Genomic DNA, 22188 nt, shown 5'->3' on the forward strand with positions numbered 1-22188 from the left:
TATGCCAAGAGTAATCACAACAGAAAAACAGTGGTTCCATCACATGTCTCACTGAGAAGCTGTAATTTTACTTTGAAGATCTGGGTATTTTGTTTTATAGCTTGTTTTACAGGTTTCCCTAAGTAAGTGGAACTCATGAATTTATTGTACCACATGCATTCATAAATTAAATAAAAACTTTAAGTTGACAAGGGTTTACTGATGTTCTGAATTTCATGGGGGTTTAGATAAAATATATGATGTTGTCTAGACGGTCTTTGTGTTTATATTTTAACCTCTCCTTAACAACTATCTTTTACACAAACACACATATATGAATTCAAAATAAAATTTTAAGAAAGGTTAAGAAGGCCTTCAGAAGGGCACCTGGGTGGCTGAGTCAGTTAAGCATCCGACTCTGGATTTCGGCTCAGGTCATGATCTTGGGATTGTGGGCTGGAGCCCGAGGTCAGGCTCTGCACTAAGTGGGAAATCTACTTGTCCTTCTCCCTCTTCTCTCCCCCCTGCACTCTCTCTCTCTCCAAAATAAATAAATGAAGTATATAAAAAAAAAAAACGGCCTCATAAATCTCATTATTTATTTTTAATTTGGGACATACATTTTTAATCTTGTAACATTGCTATCTATTCAGGGAAATAAATAAATAAACACACACACACACACACATTCACAATAAGATATTTTATAGCCTTTGGCATCATCCAGAACCTCTATGAGTGGATCCAGCTATAACAGTATTCATAAGGAAGTCTAAAATGAATGAATGAATGAATGAGTGAATGAAACCAACAGCTTAGCAAATAAATGATGTATGCTATTCTTGTCTTTCTGAACAAGAATCAACAAATTCCAGAAAGTACCATATGCTACTTGTGGCAATAGCACCTCCAGTGAAGGCCAACAGAAACAGGAGTGAACTGACATATGAACAGGGAACACTGGTTTCCAGAAGTAACCTTGTCACAATACTTAAGGAAAAAGGAAGGTATTGGCAGAATATTTCTATTTAAAACAGGGTTTTAAAATATCCTAGACAGAATGTAGGAAATAATAGAAAAAGTGAAGGAGTAAGTGTAAACATCTGGAAATGTGAGTTCAAAGCAAAACCAAAGGATGGAGAAGTATACTAATCACTTGGTACAGAAAAGAAAGAAATTAGACACATACAAAATAAGCCAAAGATCACCAAAACTGAAGACAAGTGTGGATTTTTGGAAGGGAAAGAGAAACCCAAGGGAAGAGTGATACTACATCTCAGGGAATTAAAACTAGAGTCATGAAGAGAAACCCGAGAAGGGAGGGGACAGATGTGACACTTGAGACACTTGATAGGTATGAGATTTAAATCATATTTTTATGAAGAATAGATATGGAGGAGTAAGGAGTATTTCTCAGCACTGACACATGCTGATGAAATAATTAAATCATTGTGTTAAGATCAGATATAAAGAACAAAGAAGATGTTGGAGAAAAGTAGAGTGAGAGAAATATAAGCCCATTTCTCAGAAACAAAAATATGTTTTCCATAGATTATTGAGTAATAAATTCTGAAGGTTTCTAGGAACAAATTAGAATAGATTATTTAAAGATATTTTTTAAAAGCCTAGACTAGATCCTAATATGTTTGTCAATTAAAATTAAACTTTTTCTTTCTATACATTTAGGTCAAAGAAATATAGAAAATAGCACACCAATCTCTTTGAAGACATTTTACCATATCTGTAATGAAATTCTAGTATACAACATGGAAAATGTGAGCTGACTTTAGGGATTAATGGGTATGTTAGTATAATGGTAATAATTAATATTAACAAAAACTATAGGAAGTATCCTAATTGTCTGCAATGAAAACTGGCAAGCCCCACCCAGGTCAACGTTTCACACTGACTTCAAGAAATAGAGAACTTGTGATTACAAAAACAAAACAAAACAAAACAAAACCAAAACCAAATTCACCTACATTATCAGAGCTTATTTTTTAAAATTGTATGTGTTTAAGGTGTACAACATGATGATCTTATCTGTATATATTGTGAAATAATAACGACAGTCAAACTAATTAACATATCCATCACCTTTCATAGTTACCTTGTGTGTGGGGGGGTAAGAACTTATGCAATCTATTTTCATAGCAAATTTCAGGTATAGAGTAGATTTTTATTTTTTCTAAAGATTTTGTTTATTTGACATAAAAAGGAAGAAAGAGCAGGGGGAGCAACAGGCAGAGGGAAGAGGGGGAAGCAGGCCCCCCGCTGAGCGGGGAGCTTGACGTTGGGCTCTATCCCAGGACCCTAGGATCACGACCTGAGCCAAAGGCAGACGCTTAACCAACTGAGCCACCCAAGTGCCCCATAGTACACTGTTATTAATATGTGATATATATTAGGTCTCCAGAATTCCTTATCTTACAGTGGAAAGTTTGTACCCTTGACCAACACCTCATTTCTTCCACTCTCCCCTGCCCCTGGCAATCCCATCCCCCCCCACCACTTACTTCTACCCTCTGATACTCTGAGTTCAACCTTTTTAGATTCCACATATAAGTGAGATCAGATCATGCAGTTTATGTCTTTCTCTGACTTAATTCACTCAGTATAATGCCCTCAAGCTTCATCCATATTGTCACAAATAGCAGGATTTGTTTTTATGTTTGTTTGTTTTTAAGGCCGGGCAATATCCCAATATGTATTTGTGAGATACACATAATTCTTTAACTATTCCATTGTTGAAGGACACTTAGCTTATTTTCATATCCGGGCTACTGTGAATAATGCTGCAATGAACACGGGAGAGCTTACATATCTTAGAGGCAGTGATTTTCTTTCCTTTGGATAAATACTCAGACGTGGGATTGCCAGATCATTTTCTATTTTAATTTTTTGAAGAACTTCATATTGTTTTCCATAGTGGTTGCAATGATTTTCTTTCTCACCAACAGTGTATAAAGTTTCCCTTTTCTCCACATTCCTGCCAGCCTTTGTTATCTCTTGACTTTTTTTATAATAAACATTCTAACAGGTGTGAGATGATACCTCATTGTGGTTTTGATTAGCATTTCCTCGATGATTCATACACATGTTGGCCCTCTGATGTCTTCTTTGGAAAAATATTCAAGTCCTTTGCCCATCAGAACTGCTTAACTGAGGTAAAATCTGTTCTTCACATGGGACTTCTGGCAATTTTAGAATATGTCTGTTTTCATGGGTATTTGGAGCACTGTTAGTATTTGGTGGATGGGATCAGAAATGCTAAAGCTCTTGCAATGTGCAAGACCCATTACAGAAAGATTTGTCCAATCCTAAATTCCATTAAGCTCCCATTGAAATACCCTGGGCTACATAAATAGAAGTAGATTATCTGAAGAGGAGAGTGCTTTCACACATGAACACTTGATACAATGTTATGTGAGGAATGGTTGAAAAAAAGTGTATTATTTCGCTCAGATAAAGATGATTTAGGAAAAACATAATGGCTTCTTTTCATGATTTGAAGACTATTCAGTTGAGAGGGTTATTAGAAGGGACAGAAGTTACAGAAGCTTGATTCTGTGTAGAAAAGATATTCTTAGTTCTTTGAGAGGTAGTTACTTGCCCTTAAACTGTTCAAGCAGAAGTAATGTGATCACATATCAAGAATATTGTAGAGAGATTTAAGGACTGAAGGTTGGTCAGACATTTAAGGTCTTTTAATCCTAAGATTTCCAAATAAAATAGTTCATATATCTTACAGATAAAATCTGCAATTTAAAATATGTTAAATTACAATTTTCTTACATGACTAATTTCAGTCTAGTTTTGACATGATTTTTGACTCTAATTTGCTATGGTGAGCTTTACATTTAATTTTTTTTAATTTTTAATTTTAATTTTTATTTTTTAGAGAGGGAAAGAGATGGGGGAAAGAGGAAGACGGAGGAATCTTAATCAGGTTCCACACCCAGCACAGAGCCCTACTCAGGGCTTGACTTTACCACCCTGAGATCAAGACCTGAGCTGAAATCAAGAGTCAGAGGCTTAACTGAGCCCCCCAGGCGCCCTGCCTCACATTTCTTTAAAAAAAAAAAAAAAAGTAAATTACTTATCAAAACTAGTTTCCTACAATAAACATGCAATCTGTAGATTCATTATTAGGTAAAGTGCTGTATCAGCTTTTCTACCTTCTGTTGACTTGGCTATTTTAGCATTAGCACTCATTATTCATGGCATTCTTTTATAATTTCATTTATAGCATTAAAAATAACATGATTACAAAAGAATGCTAGAAAAGAAGAGCACTTTAAAAAGATGCAAGTGAATTTCAGAATTCTGGAACATACCCTGCTCATTCCTGTTTAAGTTAATAAGAAGAATTGTCTTCGTTAATTAATTGCTCATCAAAAATTAGATGTTGAGCACACTGTTGGGAAAGTAATGAGAGGAATGCTCTTCCAAACATTTTGTAATGGATAACTGGTTTTTCATTTCAAATGGAGAAATGAAGATTAAATGGCAATGCTGTTTAGTAAGCTGGAAAAATAAAGGGTCATGGTTCTACAACCTTGAGCACATCTCTGAATATCTCCAATTATGAATCAGATATCTGTGCTTGAGCAGTCATGGAGATCGTACTTTCAAAGAGAGGCAGATTTTCACATCCAAAAGGGTTCTCAGAAGTGAGTGTTTTTGTTTCTGTCAATGAACACTCTGGTTCACCTGATTGAATGATTGTTGAAAACCACTAGGCTAGGTGATTTTTAAGCTTTCTTTATAATAAAGTCAGACAATCCTATATCTTAGTAACTTGTTCTGGAATTCATTTACTCAATCCACAAATATATATAGACAGTATCATTTATATGCCAGGAATTTCAAATGTTTCCTTAGTTGCTGGGAATTAAAAGACTTTACCTACCTTAAAATTGGGGGCGGGAGTATCTTACTCCAAAGGATCTGAGAGTTTAGTAAATGAGGGTGGTTCAGACATATAAGGAAACAGAGAAAACTACAATCCCATATTGTTATTATGGAGGTCTCAAGACAGTTATGACAAACGACCACTTAAAGTTGCCTCCAGGTATCAGGGAAATGTAATACTGGGTAAAAGATAGAGTAAATGTGAGTAGTTTAAGAGATTCAATTATTTCAATCGATAATTTCCATATGTACTAAATCCAAATATCATGTAGATTCTTCTATCCTACTTCTGCTTTCATAAAACTACACCACTTAGAGATGTTAAAACCCCCAAGCACTAAATTTCCCTAAATGCTTTTAAGTGATTAATAAAGGTTAAAAAAGAACAACAAAAACCAAAAAACAAAGCCTCCTGACTTTGTCTTGTGCATATTAATGTTGGGGATAATGCAGGCTTGCACATGGGGTATCTGAGGTATTATTTTTAAGTGTTCATAAATCATATACATTGTAGTATAGACAGTAGAAGTGATGATAATTTATGTTGTGATTTTGGTTCTCCTAACTACAAAGAATGCATTGCTCTTAAGGGAGAGTCCGATGAGAACAATGTAAAGAGAGCATTGATTTAAAAAAAAAAATGAATGTGGGGCACCTGAGTGGCTCAGTAGGTTAAGCCTCTGCCTTAGGCTTAGGTCATGATCTCAGAGTCCAGGGATGGAGCCCCGCATCCAGCTCTCTGCTCAGCAGGGAGCCTACTTCCCCTTCTCTCTCTGCCTATTTGTGATCTCTTTCTCTGTGTCAAATAAATAAATAAAATCTTTAAAAAAAAAAAGGAATGTTTGTTAAAGATGACTGTTCCAAAATTTAAATTAATTATTTTCAGCTATTTTCTTTCCTCATTCCTAGGACACATCTTTGGAAATAAAAGCACCTTTGAACGGATGGAGCAGTTCGAATCATTGAAGCATATTTAATTGTAATTGTAACTGAAGCGTTTACCAGAGTACCAAATTTTTACTTTAAATTCATGAATAAATACTAAGATAGCTGCTGGACAAATTATATTTCAGCAGCACATACTTCTCTGTTTGTTAAATTCATAAGAAAAGTTTATAATAATGAATCTAAAAAGAAAGTAAGATATTTCTGAATATTTACATCTGATTCTTAAAACACTTTCAAGATTTATTTATTTCATAGAGAGAGAGGAAGTGAGCAGGAAGGAGAGGGAGCAAGAATCTGAAGCAGACTCTATGCTGAATGCAGAGCCCAGTGTGGGGCTCAATCTCAGGACCCTTAGATCTGGACCTGAGCTGAAACCAGGAGTTGGACTCAGCTGACTAAGCCACACACATGCCCCTTAAAACACTTTCTGATACATATTAACTAAAATGATATTGTATCTTTTGTCATATTCTGACTTCACAAATAATCAGCTGCATATTATACTTATTTCAAAGTAACAGCTTATAGATGTTTTTTATTACATTATGTTAATAACCATACAGTACATCATTAGTTTTTTATATAGTGTTCCATGATTCATTGTTTGCATATAACATCCAGCACCTCCATTCAATATGTGCCCTCCTTAATACTCATCACTAGGCTCACTGATCCCCCCATCCCCCTACCCTCTAAAACCCTCAGTTTGCTTCCCCAAGTCCATGGTCTCTCGTGCTTTATCTCCCACTCTGATTCCCCCCTTCATTTTTCCCTTCCCTCTCTTAATGTCCTCCATGCTATGCTTTATGTTTCAAAAAATAAGTGAAACCATATGATAATTGACTTTCTCTATTTGACTTATTTCACTTAGCATAATCTCCGCCAGTCCCATCCATGTTGATGCAAAAGTTGGGTATTCATCATTTCTGATGGCTGAGTAATATTCCATTGTGTATATGGACCCCATCTTCTTTATCCATTCATCTGTTGAAGGGCATCTAGACTCTTTCCAGAGTTTGGTTATTGTAAACATTGATACTATGAACATTGGGATGCTTATGCCCTTCTTTTCATTACATCTGTATTTCTGGGGTAAATACCTAGTAGTACAATTGCTGGGTCATAATGTAGTTCTATTTTTAAATTTTTGAGGAACCTCCACACTGTTTTCCAAAGTGACTGCACCAACTTTCATTCCCACCAACAGTGTAAGAGGGTTCCTCTTTCTCCACAACTTTTCCCCAAATTTGTTATTTCTTGCCTTGTTGATATTTGCCATTCTAACTGGTGTAAGGTGGTATCTCAATATGTTTGGTTTTTTTTTAAGATTTTATTTATTTGACAGAGAGAGAGAGATCACAAGTAGAGAGAGAGAGAGGAGGAAGCAGGCTCCCTGCCTAGCAGAGAGCCTGATGTGGGACTCGATCCCAGGACCCTGAGATCATGACCGGTGCTGAAGGCAGAGGCTTAACCCACTGAGCCACCCAGGCAGCCCCTCTCAATATGGTTTTGATTTGGATTTCCCTGATGGCTAATGATGATGAACATTTTTCTTGTGTCTGTTAGTAATTTATTTGTATATCTTCTTTGCAGAAGTGTCTCCTCACGTCTTCTGCCCATTTTTTTTGACTTGATTATTTGTTTTGTGGGTGTTGAGTTTGAGAAGTTCTTTATAGATCGTGGAATCAGCCCTTTATCTATAGTGTCATTTGCAAATAACTTCTCCCATTCTGTGGGTTGCCTCTTTGTTTTGTTGACTGTTTCCTTTGCTGTGCAGAAGCTTTTTGTCCTGATTAAGTCCCAGAAGTTCATTTTTGCTTTTGTTTCCCTTATCTTTGGAGATGTGTCTTGAAAGAAGTTGCAGTGGCCGATGTCAAAGAGGTTACTGCCTACATTCTCCTCTAGGATTTTGATGGATTCTTGTCTCACACTGAGGTCTTTCATCCATTTTGAGTTTATCTTTGTGTATGGTATAAGAGAATGGTAGAGTTTCTTTCTTCTGGATATAGCTGTCCAATTTTCGCAGCACCATTTATTGAAAAGACTTTTTTCCATTGGATATTTTTTCCTGTTTTGTTGAAGATAAGTTGACCATGGAGTTGAGAGTCCGTATCTGGGCTCTCTATTCTGGTCCATTGATCTATGGGTCTGTTTTTGTGCCAGTACCATGCTGTCTTGGTGATCAGAGCTTTGTAATAAAGCTTGAAATCAGGCAATGTGATGCCCTCAGCTTTTTCTTTTTCAACATTTCCTTGGTGATTTGGGGTCTTCTCTGGTTCCATATAAATTTTAGCATTGTTAATTCCAGCATTTTGAAAAATGCTGTTGGTACTTTGATTAGGATGGTGCTGAAAATATAGATTGTTCTGGGCAGCATAGACATTATAACAATGTTTATTCTTCTGATCCATGAGCATGGAATGGTCTTCCATCTTTTTGTGTCTTCTTCAATTTATTTCATGAGTGTTTTGTAGTTCCTAGAGTATAGATCCTTTACCTGTTTGGGTAGGTTTATTCCAAGGTATCTTATGGTTTTTGGTGCTATTGTACATGGAATCACTTCTCTAATTTCTCTGTCTACAGTTTCATTGTTAGTGTATAAGAAAGCAACTGATTTCTGTGCATTGATTGTGTCCTGCCACATTACTGAGTTGCTGTATGAATTCTAGTAATTTGGGGATGGAGTCTTTTGAGTTTTCCACATAGAGTATCATGTTGTCTGCAAAGAGAGAGAGGTTAACTTCTTTGCCAATTTGAATATCTTTTATTTCTTTTTTTTTGTTGTTTGATTGCTGTTGCTAGGACTTCTAGTACTATGTTGAACAATAGTGGCCAGAGTGGGAATCCTTGTCGTGTTCCTGATCTCAGTGGAAAGGCTCTCAGCTTTTCCCCATTGAGAATGATATTTATGAAATTGACTAATGTTCCCTCTATCCCTATACTCTAAAGAGTTTTAATCAGGAAAGGATGCTATATTTTGTCAAATACTTTTTCTGCATCAATTGAGAAGACCAAGTGCTTCTTCTCTCTTCTCTTATTTATGTGTTCTATCACATTGACTGATTTGGGAATGTTGAACCACCCTTGCATCCCAGAGATAAATCCCACCTGGTCATGACGGTTAATTCGTTAAATGTACTATTGAATCCTATTAGCTAGGATCTTGTTGAGAATTTTGGCATCTATATTCATCAGGGATACTGGTCTGAAATTCTCCTTTTTGATGGGGTCTTTGCCTGGTTTTGGGATTAAGATAATGCTGGCTTCATAGAAAGAGTCTGGAAGTTTTCCTTCTGTTTCTATTTTTTGAAACAGCTTCAGGAGAATCGGTATTATTTCTTCTCTGAATGTTTGGTAGAATTTCCTAGGGAATCCATCAGGCCTTGGACTCTTGTTTTTTGGGAGGTTTTTGATCACTGCTTTAATATTGTTACTGGTTATGGGTCTATTCAGCTTGTCAGTTTCTTCCTGTTTCGGTTTGGCAGTTTATAGGTTTCCAGGAATGCATCCATTTCTTCCAGGTTGCTTAATTTATTGTCATACAGCTGTTGATCATAATTTCTGATAATTGTATTTATTTCTTTGGTATTAGTCATGATCTCTCCCCTTTCATTCATAATTTTATTAATTTGGGTCCTTTCTCTTTTCTTCTGGATAAGTTTGGCCAGTGGTTTATCGATCTTATTAATTCTTTCAAAGAATCAGCTTCTAGCTTCTTTAATGTGTTCTGCTGTATTTCTGGTGTCTAATTTATTGATCTCTGCTCTAATCTTAATTATTTCCCTTCTCATACATGGGTTAGGCTTAATATACTTTTTCTATTTTTAATATGTATAAATATATAGATATGGATATAGATATAAGCTTCAATGTAGTCCTGTTTTCCCTATTCAATACTACCTTTATACGTGTGTATGTGTATATATATACACACACACACCGGTTTTAACTTCCCCGTATCTCTGGGAAGTTGAGTTCTCTAACAAAGATAACAACATACACTCAGGAAGAACTGAAATAACCTTCCCCGCCCACTTTGAGGGATTATAGACGTGTTCTTGTTTTTAAGCTTTTTGCAAAAAGACCTAAAGAGGGTCCAACGTGATTTTAATTTTAACTTTTATAAGATGCATCCTGTAAGTGGTTTTGGTGCTTTTATAATAATCTTCAAATGCATATTAAACTGTTTATTTGAACTTGAAAATCAATTCAGACAGACATTCTCTGACTGAAATTAAATCACTTTAGCTGATTAGTTTGAGTAGGGACTGGTTTTGCTAATTAAGTTAGTATCATTTTCCCACACACTGAACAAGCTAAGTCAGCATCTCCAAAGTTTTTACAAGTATATACATAAAATATAGGACAAAGCTTTTAATCACAAATACTTTTTTGAAAATTTCAGGGTGTATTTTTAATTTGCTACTTTTATGAGTTTACTAGATTAAAAATTTGCTTCTAAATGATAAAAGAGCACTATAATTTTTTATGATTTAGTTAATTTTAGTAAACATTTTAAGCAAACTTCTCAGAAGTTGAGAGATCTATTGAGTGAAAAGTAATTATTTGGTAAGTGAGATGATTTTTAATGCTCTTCACTTCATAAAATTGAGGGAAGACTTAATTGAGTTGTTAGCCAATAGGTCATCACAATTTTTCATTATAAATCATTATGTGATTTTTGGCAAATTCAGAGAGCTGACTGATACTGCTAAAGATCAAATACTTCCAGTTGTGATCTACTTTATTATACAAACAGTTTACTCAGTGCTTACATCTATAGAAACAAAACAAAACAGGAATAAAATTGAAACAAAATCTGCATCTATTCAGCCACCATTAAAGCATATTCATCTGTGAAAACACAGGCAGCCCATTAATTTCTTTAAGAAGACACCTTTCCACTAAACGCTTACTTTTTGCTTGATTATCTTATCTTGATCAAATCTGCTATAATAATATAATGAAACTCAATCAGAATAATTCTGTTAACATGCAATGCTTTATAATCCCAGATAATTAAAAACAAATTAATTAGGATTTAAACGCAATGTGTTTGCAAAGAAAGAAAAAAGTTATTAAAAATACTTAAAAGCATGAAAGTAATTTGCAGAAGTATAATGGAAACATAAGTTAGAATATGGATTGAACGCAAAATTTGTCATTTTGTGTTTGAACGCTCACTCATTCACTTGTTTTTTTTAGATGAATGAAAATGGTCAACAGATAATTTTGGTATTTAGATTCCACTGTTGCTTCAGAAAGAAGTCACTATTTCTATTCTTTTCTTGTACAAGAATTTTCAGCAGAGAGAAAAGTCAAAGACAAACTTCCAGACCTGTCTGAGTTCTGGGAATGGTTGTTGGATAGTGCTCGTTTCTCTGAGGTACGGTTTGCAAGGTTACTGGCTAATTTTAAGCACATCAGAAATTATACATGAGCAAAGATACAACTTTCAAAACTTTATGAAACCTTACATCCAATCAACCATCAATATCATGACTAAAGACATTCTATAATAAAGGAAATATAATTAGGAATTTATCTGAGACATTGCATTTGAATATTTAAGGTAGAATGAAACAACCCAATAAGGAGGCTCTCCATGATGAGTTCTAAAAGACAGTATAAAGAGAATGGCTCCTTATCCATGCATGGAATTCTGGCTTAGGATACACAATCTATGCAATTACTCTAATAATAGGTTAAGGCCAGAGCAACTCTGACTCTAGAGTGAGACACAATCCATAAATCAAGCAGTAGATTGGTATAGCCCTTCTTCACTTATTTTGCTTGAGTCAGTTAATATTAGAGTACAATTCAGCCAAGCTCAAGTGTACCATCCCTCCAACCTATATGGTAGTTTGGTGAGGGCCCAGAGTCCTAAAGAAAGAAGCCTCTTAAGAGGACACAGTGAGCAAAATTGGTAAAATAAAATACAACTGCCTAAGGCCCTTCCTACTCATTCAACCCACAGAATGTCTGCCTTTACGACTCCTCTTTGAGTAAATATTGGAACTATGACCAGTATCATGCAAATGTTCTGAATTTGTGTTTAGAGGTCTGACCACAAGGGGATAAACAGTGAAACATGTGAAAATATACAGGCTTGCCAAGAATTTCCTTGGGCACTTTGGCATTGTTGTTTTCCAGAAATTGTGCCTTGGCACCAGGGAATCAAGCATTTTCTTCTGTTTCTTGCTAAGAATGTGTGTTGTTCACTTGAAATAGTTTAACCTGAAATGCCAAATGACAAATATTCATTGATACAGACAAGTACTTACGGTGTGTTTTTTAGAGAACAATCTGTGCTTCAAATAAAATTGTATCAGCTAAAAATAAAAATAAAATAACTTACGATAGCCAAATAAAGGTAAAAAATGTAAAAGGATTGAATAGACTCAGATCCAACAAAGTTTAAGGTAAATTGCTATTTCCTGTGTCTTTATAAAACAGATGGGTAGTGAGAGAATCACAAAGGTATTGAGGTTTTGTATGTTATACCTTACAAATAATAAAGAAAGCATTTGTATATCCCCCAAGTTGAACTTAAGCAGTAAATGGATCAACCCAAATTTTCAAACAGTTAGAAACCTACTGTGGGACACTGAGAGGACACAAATATTTCTAATGCAGGAAAAAAAAAAAAAACAACCACCACCACCACCTAAATCTTATCTACTGATGATTTAGCTTGAATAGTTCTACATCCTTGAAACTCCCTCTGATTAAGCTGCATTGAAAGAAAGCTGTAGAGAACAAGAAAACTTTTAAAGATTCCACCTGCAACCACATGTACATTTTGTAGTAATCCCTGAAATTAAAGAGCACATTGTCAAGATATAGGTGAATTTTTTTGCACATGGAATTAAATATTGAGTATTGAGAACTAGCTGGTTAAAAAAATACTTGATTTAACAGGAGAATCCTTGTACACTGTTACAAAATATTTAACTAATGATAATGAAGCCATTAGCCAATCTGCTTCTTGCTTCATATCTTTTTATTACATTCAACTGTAGTTTTACTGTCAAACTAAAGAGCTTAAGCTCTGGAATCCTGCACTTGCATGGGTCTCTTGCAAGTCCCTGAAAGACCTTAGAGACCTAAGGTCATGCATTTAGTAAAATCTGAAAAGTAAAAAAATTCAAATTTTTTTCCTTGAAAAGTTTCCTCCAAATGGTACAATATTGCAGGGACAACAAAATCCAGGTCTACTCCTAGAAATGTCAGTATTTTTTGGCTGTAATATAAATAAAAGTTTTAAGTTTAGACTTAGTTTCACAAATTCTGGATTGTTTTGTTCCCCTAACAGTAGAGTTATCTGTATTTCTTAGCTACTACAATCTATAATTTTTAAACTAATGGGTCCACAGAATTGGAAAAATTTCAGGGTGCTAAAAAACCCTAACATTTATTTTCCTTATGACCACGGAGAACACAGACCATCTATTTCTGATCCACAAATAAATCTCATAGAAAAACACAATGGCTAGGTTTAAAGTCATGCTAATATTAGTAACCAGTGCAACTGAAGAAACAAAGAGTTCTAAGAACTGACCTAAAAATAATTCTAGCAAACAGACACAGTTTTCAATATTTGCATAATTTACCCCTAAGTATACCACTACATTATTCTATCACTCAGAGGCAGAACTTGAAAGCATTCTGAGTTAAAATGTTTTCCTCTGAATTTATCCCAAATTTATCCAATAAAATATTGCCTGTTGTGTCCTAAACCCATAAGTCTCTAAAGAGATGTCTATTCTTATTTATTCAAAACAAAACATTTATTTTGTTTTGTTTTGAATAAATAAGAATAGAATACTCTATCCCCTTTACTGGAATCTGGATTTTTTTTTTCTTAGCCTAATAATTTGCAGAAAAACATTGGAATACAAATGGAATTTATAATTTTATTATTCCCTAATTATGTCAAGAGGTGTTAAGACAAAAACCCATAAATATGAAGTGAATTTTACAAAGTGAAAAAGAAAAGAGGATAGTATTTTAATGCTCTTTAATGTTTCTAAGAATATAATCTCATATGAAAAACAGGAGGACAGGCAGGTAGATAGACTGATAGATTTTTTTTTTTCTTTGAAAGTAGGCTCCACAACCAGTGTGGAGTCCAACACAAGGCTTGACCTCATGACCCTGAAATCAAGACCTGAGCTGACGAGCAAGGGTCAGACGCATAACCTAATGAGCCACTCAGGTGTTCCTACTTCTTTACATTTTATTTTAAGTATTATGATAGAATGTTTGCTTAGTTTCATGATTCTGAAAGATAAAATTTCCAAATTATAAGCTTATTATTATACTCATAGCTAGTAATTGTCACACAATGAATTAAAACATATCCAGTTTCAGAATATATATTCAGAAGTCATTCCTTATGCAGAAAAAATCCATCCAGAAGAGATATGATAAGAATTTATGATTGACCCAAGAACATCTTTTATATCAAATTATATAATAAAGCTGAAAGCCTTAAACATGGCAACAAGATGATACTAAAATGAAAAAAATTCATTAAGTAATGTTATCCTAAAACAGTCTAATAAATAAAGATGGTCTATTTTCCAGAAATAGCTGCTCAAGAAATCAGTTAATGGTAGCGGCATGTAGGCACTTTTGATTTCAGGTCAGGTCATGATCTCAGGCTTCCAGGTTCGAGCCCCATGGCCAGCTCCACCCTGGGAGTCTGCTTGAGGATTCTCTCTCTCCCTTCTCTCTCCACCCCTCCTCATGCTCTCTCTCTAAAATAAATAAATCTTAAAAATAAAATAAAATGGAGGGAAATAGAAATGTGCACACAAAAATGCAACATGTTGGAAAATTACCACAGTTGAGAAATGTGTTAAATTTGTAAGATCTAGAAATGGTACTAAAAACTCCTAATAGTGAACAATGGTTTACACATTATTTTCAAATACGCATTATATACAGATAAGCTGGATAACCACTGGTGACTTAGTTCATATTCAACTTTGCTAAGTATTCTTTTTTTTTTTTTTAAGACTTTATTTATTTATTTTGAGAAAGTGCACGTGCAAGTGGGGGGAGGAGAAGAGAAGAGGGAGAGAAAATCTCAAGGAGACTCTGTGTGATTGGGAGCCCCACACAGGGCTTGCTCTCACTACCCTGAGATCACACCCCCAGCTGAAATCAAGAGTCAGAATGCTTAACCAACGGAGCCACCCAGGTGCCCCTTTACTAAGTATTTTAAAAGACAGCTCATACACACGCAAAAAGGATTCTAATCTTAATCCCAGCCAGTTCACCCATGGACCAGGAAAAACACCATACAGCACTTGTACCAAACACCGTCTCTAAAATGTTTATCTGCAGGTCCTATGTGTCAAATGCACAGATTCAACACAAAAGACAGAAATGCTGTGTATGATAGATAGTGAAGTCTATTTGCAGTATATCACACGGCACAATCATAGATATAATTCTTTTTTTTTTTTTAAGATTTTATTTATTTATTTGACAGACAGCGATCACAAGTAGGCAGAGAGTGAGGGGAAAGCAGGCTCCCCACTGAGCAGAGAGCCGGATGCAGGGCTCAATCCGAGGACTCTGGGATCGTGACCCAAGCTGAAGGCAGAGGCCCAACCCATTGGGCCACCCAGGTGCCCCATAGATATAATTCTTTAAAACAACTCAGGAAACCTTTATGGTCAAATTTCAGATCAAATCTGTCAATTAGTGACTTAGGGTAATCATATTATTTCTGTTTAGAATTTTCGATCTATGATCTATAGATTACAGGATCTTTGGAGGATCAAACAAGGTAATCACATGAAAGAGTTCTAGAACAGTTAAAGAAATAAAGTCTAGTTCCTCTTCCTCCACCAAGATCACTTCTGGTTACCTCCTTTTCAGTTATACAGCTGCAATACCATTACCCATTTTAGGCCTAAAGAGAAAGAATTTTAATCTGATTGGTTAGAGTCTGAGAATGGATTGAATCTACTGATGATATCATCTACTTTAAAATATGTGCATTAGGCATCTTTCACCCCCTCACTCACCATGTCTTACTTCTATGCTCTTCATTTCTGACTCGATTTTGCTCCTCAATTTAGCAAGCCAAAAAAAGGTAAGATCACAAGTTCTAGATATGTGGTGGGGATCAGAAAATAGGAAGACACAATCTAGTGTTAACTCATTAGAGTAAAGCGAAAACAAATAGAAATCTTTCATAATTTTTATAATCAGAAAAATATTATAAATGCATTATTTTTCTGTACATGTTTTTAAATTGTATTAAATGATAATTTTATTATATGTCTATAGCTAATGGAGTAATTTCTGCTTAAATAGTAACTTAAAATGTTTAGAGCCTTTACTCCATGTTATTATGTCGCTATAGGCATGTAAATGCCTTTCTTGGTAGTTAACTCTCATTCTTGTTAAACATAAAGAATACTAAACCTTAAAAAAAAAAATACTAAATCTTGCCTGCCAGACTTTAGGGAAAAAAATCAGACTGCATAGACCTCTTCATTTATAAAATTCCTAATTATTCTGCTATCTACTATATCAATATTCTTTAAAGGAAAACTAAAATAATTTTCTGCTAGATACAGATTCATGGAGGTAGAGTCTATGAGAAATGCCAATATGGCTGGAATGGAACTGGGATATTCTTAAGGATGCTCTTGTTGGAGACAACAATAAAGCCATATTACCCTACTGGCTGCTTCGATTCAGCTCACCATTTAGTGTGAAACCATCTTGTCATTCTACTCTCTAGGCTTTCCTTAGACTTTAGTTACTAGAGGAGTACCAAATCCAAAATTCCAGACCAAAACTCTAATGATGATAGCACAGCACAAACAAGTTCTTCCCAGCATTTTCAGCAGTGTATATCACTGACATTTAAAAATCAGTCAAGTCATGAATATTGTTTCATTCAAGCCTCAGAAATAAAATTTAATCTGTTCCCAGATATGTATTCCTGATTGCATTTAGTGACATCACTATCCATTCAATCAAGCCAGAGAGCTAGACATCACCGTAGATAACTAATTCTTTGTGTTCCATATCTTATATCAAAATAATTACAAAGTACTGCCAATTTTGATTCCTAGTTATACTTTGAAACCATTCCCTTCTTTTAATACTTACTCTGTTTCCTTACTTGAAGCTGGTGTCACCTTTTACTGGACACAAATAGATGACCAGAATGATCTTTCAAAAAGCATACTATTGATCATGGTTTTTCTTCTCAAAACCCTTAATTGACTACCAACCTCAGAATAAAGACCAAATATGTAAAAATAAGATATGACCCATTCCTCGTATTACCTGTCTTTAACTTAAAAATTTTCCACTTTGTTTTTTATAGTCTTTCATTATCTATTATTTCTGTGAGTGTTATTTTAACACATTTTATAAACATTGAGTGCCTACTATGTTTTAGGCAGTTTTAGTCACTGGGGGTACAAAATGAACAAAAGAGAATTAAATTTCTTATTCTTCTATCACATTCATTTTAATTCTTTCTGCTTGGAAAGACTTTTTTGCCAACATAGAAATGTCTATATAAATTCCAAAATTCATCTTAACTGTAATACCCTATGGACTTTATCTCTCATGAAGAGATATTTCCTCTTTACTTTGCATGTATCACAACTGTTACAAGTTTGCATTACAACATGTATTACTTTGTTTCTGATCCATCTGTCTCCCTCACCAGAGTGTAAATTCTTTTGTCATTCACTTTGGGATTGGTGACTAACCCACTGAATTTCTACTTTGTTGTTTATGTACAGAGTTTCTTCCATTAAAATATTTGTTGATTTAAATCTTTACTTGAAGTTTAGCAACTTTTGTATCAATTTCTAGGGCAATCAATGACCCTTCATCCCTTCTGTCATTATCATCATTATTGTGGATGCTGTGGTTAACCCTCCAACATTCATTCTAACCCCAGATGAAAAGTTTAGAATCCTAAGCCAGTGACAGAAAGCTCCTCCTTCTTGCTGGCACAGTATGGGGAAGATTAGAACTAAACTAATCTGAACCAATAAAATGGGAGAAAAGATTTGGTTAGGGCTTGTTTCTACAGTAAAATGCACTTAAAAATGTAGTTTGTCATGCAATATTATGATGTCTCCTTTTCTCTTATTGTGTTTTTCTAGGCCAGAGAGATTGCCTAAGTGTATTTTAAAGACAAATGAAATTAAACGACAAATGACATGTTTTTTCAATATTAACTTTGGTGTTTTTAAAAATCAATGCAGAAAAATTCTATCAGTTTAGAGGTAATTTACAAAGTTTGCCTTTTGTCCTGATTCCTTAGTAATTATTCTAACTTCTCTTTCTCTAGTGCCAGTCCCCTAAATTTCTCTTTTTAACATAATGTTGCTAATTATTAGTGAAACAGCACAGTGAGTGCATTGAATAGCTGATAGTCCTATGTATTTTTCCTCTGGGACATCAAGCATTGTTCCTCGGGCAGCCCTAGTGTTCTACGTATTACGTTCTGATAGTATGGTTCCTCCTTTGTCAGAATTTTCTGTGCATTAAATCATCTATTTGTTTAATAATTGACAGACACATAAAACTTCTTGTAGATGGAAAGATGCTTTCTTAAATATCCAGTAAATGAAGCTGTAGTGACAAAATTAAAACAAAAATTATAATAAAAATTAACTGAAGTTAACTGTGCAAAGATTTATATGGGGGGGGGGGTAATATGCTGAAGAAAAGAATCTCCAAAATATATTTTGATCCATTGATGAAGAGATTGATGAAGATGAAACCCTTGAACATCAGTCATTCTCCTTCCTTCCCTTTCACCTGGCCTAAAAGATCTCTATAGAAATTCATATTGTTAAATAATAGTTATTTTTTCTAAAAACAATTTATATGATGTCTCTCCCCTTTGAGTTTATCTTTTAGATCATGATAGTCTCTGTAGGTGCTTCTTTCAAACCTGTTTCCATCAACTATCTTTAGGATATTTTCCCTTGTCTTAAATTCCTCTTTCCACTGAAAAAAAACTCTTGAATTCCCCCCTTCCACAGTAATTTTTCACTTGCCCTCCTAGGTTGCCATTTGGGGACATAGTGGAGGCACCGCTTTCCTCTATCTCCTAAAATTAGCTGTGAACCAACTAATCAATAGCATAAAATTACTGCTTTTAGCTACTCATTGGCCTCAGGGGTCCCAGGAGATCTTCTTGAGGTTCAAGCCAGTGTCTTCTGGCTTCTTGAAAGTAGAGGTCTAAAACTGAGTGGAAAGGATGGTGACTGCATTAGCATGCTATCCCTAGGGCAACTCACCCTTCATTTTCTTCTAAAGGAAGAACAACTCACACCTTTCCTTATATCTCTGGATTGTTTTTCCTTATTTTTATTATTTTTCCCTTATTTTTATTTGTTTTTTATTTATTTTTAAGTGGTTCACTTTTTCTTTTTCTTTTTTTTTTAAAGATTTTATTTATTTATTTGACAGACAGAGATCACAAGTAGGCAGAGAGGCAGGCAGAGAGAGAGAGAAGAGGAAGCAGGCTGCCTGCTGAGCAGAGAGCCAGATGCAGGGCTCAGTCCCAGGACCCTGGGATCATGACCTCAGCCAAAGGCAGAGGCTTTTTAACCCACTGAGCCACCCAGATGCTCCTTTCCCTTATTTTTAATAAGAATCTACAGTACACCTAAGCAAGCTCATTGGTTCTAGGACTCACCCAGAAACATGAGCAAAGCAGCAGAAGGTTCTGGCAATTGTGCAACACAGCTGTGAAAGAACTGCGGCTCCTCACACCACAGCCGCACACACACTAGGTAAGGTTTCTCAAAGTGCTCCATGGTAGAAAAGGTACATTCTATACCTACTGCATTAGAACCTTTGGGGGTGGAAAAATAAATCTGCTATTATGGATGATCGGTATCCTCAAGTGATTCTTTTGTACCTAAGGGTTAACTTGGGATTAAGATTTGAACTCATACCATTTTCTTTCTCACAGGCAAGGTTACAGCAGGCCTGTAGTATTGCCAGGTGTAGACATTCAGTAAGATAAAGAGACAAAAACCAGTGGCAAGCAAATTATTGAAATGCCAGTAAAAGGTAGAATGAACATCAAAACATAGTCCATATTTTAGAAATAGAGCAATGAGCTGGCCTATGTCAGAATTTGGAGCTAGTAAACAAGATATAAAAAATCCAGGAGAATAACTATGAGAAACCTATAGGCCACTCTATCTTTAAAAACTCACAGGGTCAATGAAGAGTTGATTTTTTAAAAATAAATTTCTCCCTTTGTATGTCTTTCAAGGAAGACATGTAAATGGTATATGAAAAGATGTTCAGTATCACTAATCATCAAGGAATTGCAAATAAAAACAGCAATGAAATATCACCTCACGCCTGCCAGGGAGGCTATTTAAAAAGAAAACAAAAGGCAGCAAGATTTGGCAAAGATGTGGAAAAAAGAGAATCCTTATATTGTTGGTGGCAATGTAGAAAGGTGCAGCCCTTGGAAAACAGTATGAAAGTTGCTCAAAATATTAAAATGGAACCACCATATGATACAACAATCCCATTTCAGAGTATTTATCAAAAAAATCAGAATCTCGACATGATTCTTTATATGGAAAACCCAAAAGACTCCAGCCCCAAACTACTAGAACTCATACATAAATTCAGTAACGTGGCAGGATACAAAGTCAATATACACAAATCAGTGGCTTTCTTATACACTTACAATGAAAATACAGAAAGGGAAATTAGAGAATCGATTCCATTTACTATAGCACCAAGAACCATAAGATACCTGGGAATAGGGGCGCCTGAGTGGCTCAGTGGATTAAGCCTCTGCCTTCGGCTCAGGTCATGATCTCAGGGTCCTGGGATTGAGCCCCGCATCAGGCTCTCTGTTCAGTGGAGAGCCTGCTTCCCCCTCTATCTCTGCCTGCTGCTCTGCCTACTTGTGATCTCTCACTCTCTCTCTGTCAAATAAATAAATAAATAAAATCTTTAAAAAAAAAAAAAAAAAAAAGATAGCTGGGAATAAACCTAACCAAAGAGGTAAAGGATCTGTACTTGAGGAACTACAGAACACTCATGAAAGAAATTGAAGACGACACAAAAATATGGAAGACCATTCCATGCTCTTGGATCGAAAGAATAAACTTTGTTAAAATGTCTATACTGCCTAGAACAATCTATACTTTTAATGCCATTCCAATCAAAATTCCACTGGTATTTTTCAAAGAGCTGGAGCAAATAATCCTACAATTTGTATGGAATCAGAAGAGACCCCGAATCGCTAAGGAAATGTTGAAAAACAAAAATAAAACTGGCGGCATCACGTTATCTGATTTCAAGCTTTACTACAAAGCTGTGATCACCAAGACAGAATGGTACTGGCATAAAAACAGACACATAGACCAGTGGAACAGAGTAGAGAGCCCAGATATGGACCCTCAACTCTATGGTCAAATAATCTTCGACAAAACAGGAAAAAATATACAGTAGAAAAAAGACAGTCTCTTCAATAAATGGTGCTGGGAAAACTGGACAGCTATATGTAGAAGAATGAAACTCGACCATTCTCTTACACTGTACACAAAGATAAACTCGAAATGGATAAAAGACTTCAACGTGAGACAGGAATCCATCAGAATCCTAGAGGAGAGCATAGGCAGTAATCTCTTCAATATTAGCCACAGCAACTTCTTTCAAGATATGTCTCCAAAGGCAAAGGAAACAAAAGTGAAAATGAACTTTTGGGACTCCATCAAGATCAAAAGCTTCTGCACAGCAAAGGAAACAGTCAACAAAACAAAGAGGCAACCCACGGAATGGGAGAAGATATTTGCAAATGACAGTACAGACAAAAGGTTGATATCCAGGATCTATAAAGAACTCCTCAAACTCAACACACACAAAACAGATAATCATATCAAAAAAAGGGGAGAAGATATGAACAGACACTTCTCCAATGAAGACATACAAATGGCTATCAGACACATGAAAAAATGTTCATCATCACTAGCCATCAGGGAGATTCAAATTAAAACCACATTGAGATACCACCTTACACCACTTAGAATGGCCAAAATTAGCAAGACAGGAAACAACATGTGTTGGAGGGGATGTGGAGAAAGGGGAACCCTCTTCCACTGTTGGTGGGAATGCAAGTTGGTGCAGCCACTTTGGAGAACAGTGTGGAGATTCCTCAAGAAATTAAAAATAGAGCTTCCCTATGACCCTGCAATTGCACTACTGGGTATTTACCCCAAAGATACAGATGTAGTGAAAAGAAGGACCATCTGTACCCCAATGTTTATAGCAGCAATGGCCACGGTCGCCAAACTGTGGAAAGAA

At 35.4% G+C, this 22188-nt stretch overlaps 1 protein-coding gene across 2 annotated transcripts in view; it reads right to left on the minus strand.

The window, feature by feature from the left end:
• Positions 1-22188, minus strand: part of LOC111160201 (solute carrier family 16 member 7) — a 177118-nt gene that overhangs the window by 24958 nt on the left and 129972 nt on the right. Inside the window, exon 1 of one of the 2 annotated variants that reach the window (XM_022523109.1) lies at positions 15885-15953. The exons of the other annotated variant lie outside the window; for it this stretch is intronic. Coding sequence (XP_022378817.1) covers positions 15885-15909 — 25 coding nt within the window. The 5' untranslated portion in view covers positions 15910-15953. Of the gene's footprint in view, positions 1-15884; positions 15954-22188 lie in introns of those variants that run through there. 2 annotated transcript variants of the gene reach the window in all.

Source organism: Enhydra lutris, unplaced genomic scaffold (assembly GCF_002288905.1).
Source record: "Enhydra lutris kenyoni isolate GAN:26980312 unplaced genomic scaffold, ASM228890v2 scaffoldscaffold74, whole genome shotgun sequence".
NCBI lineage: Eukaryota > Metazoa > Chordata > Mammalia > Carnivora > Mustelidae > Enhydra > Enhydra lutris.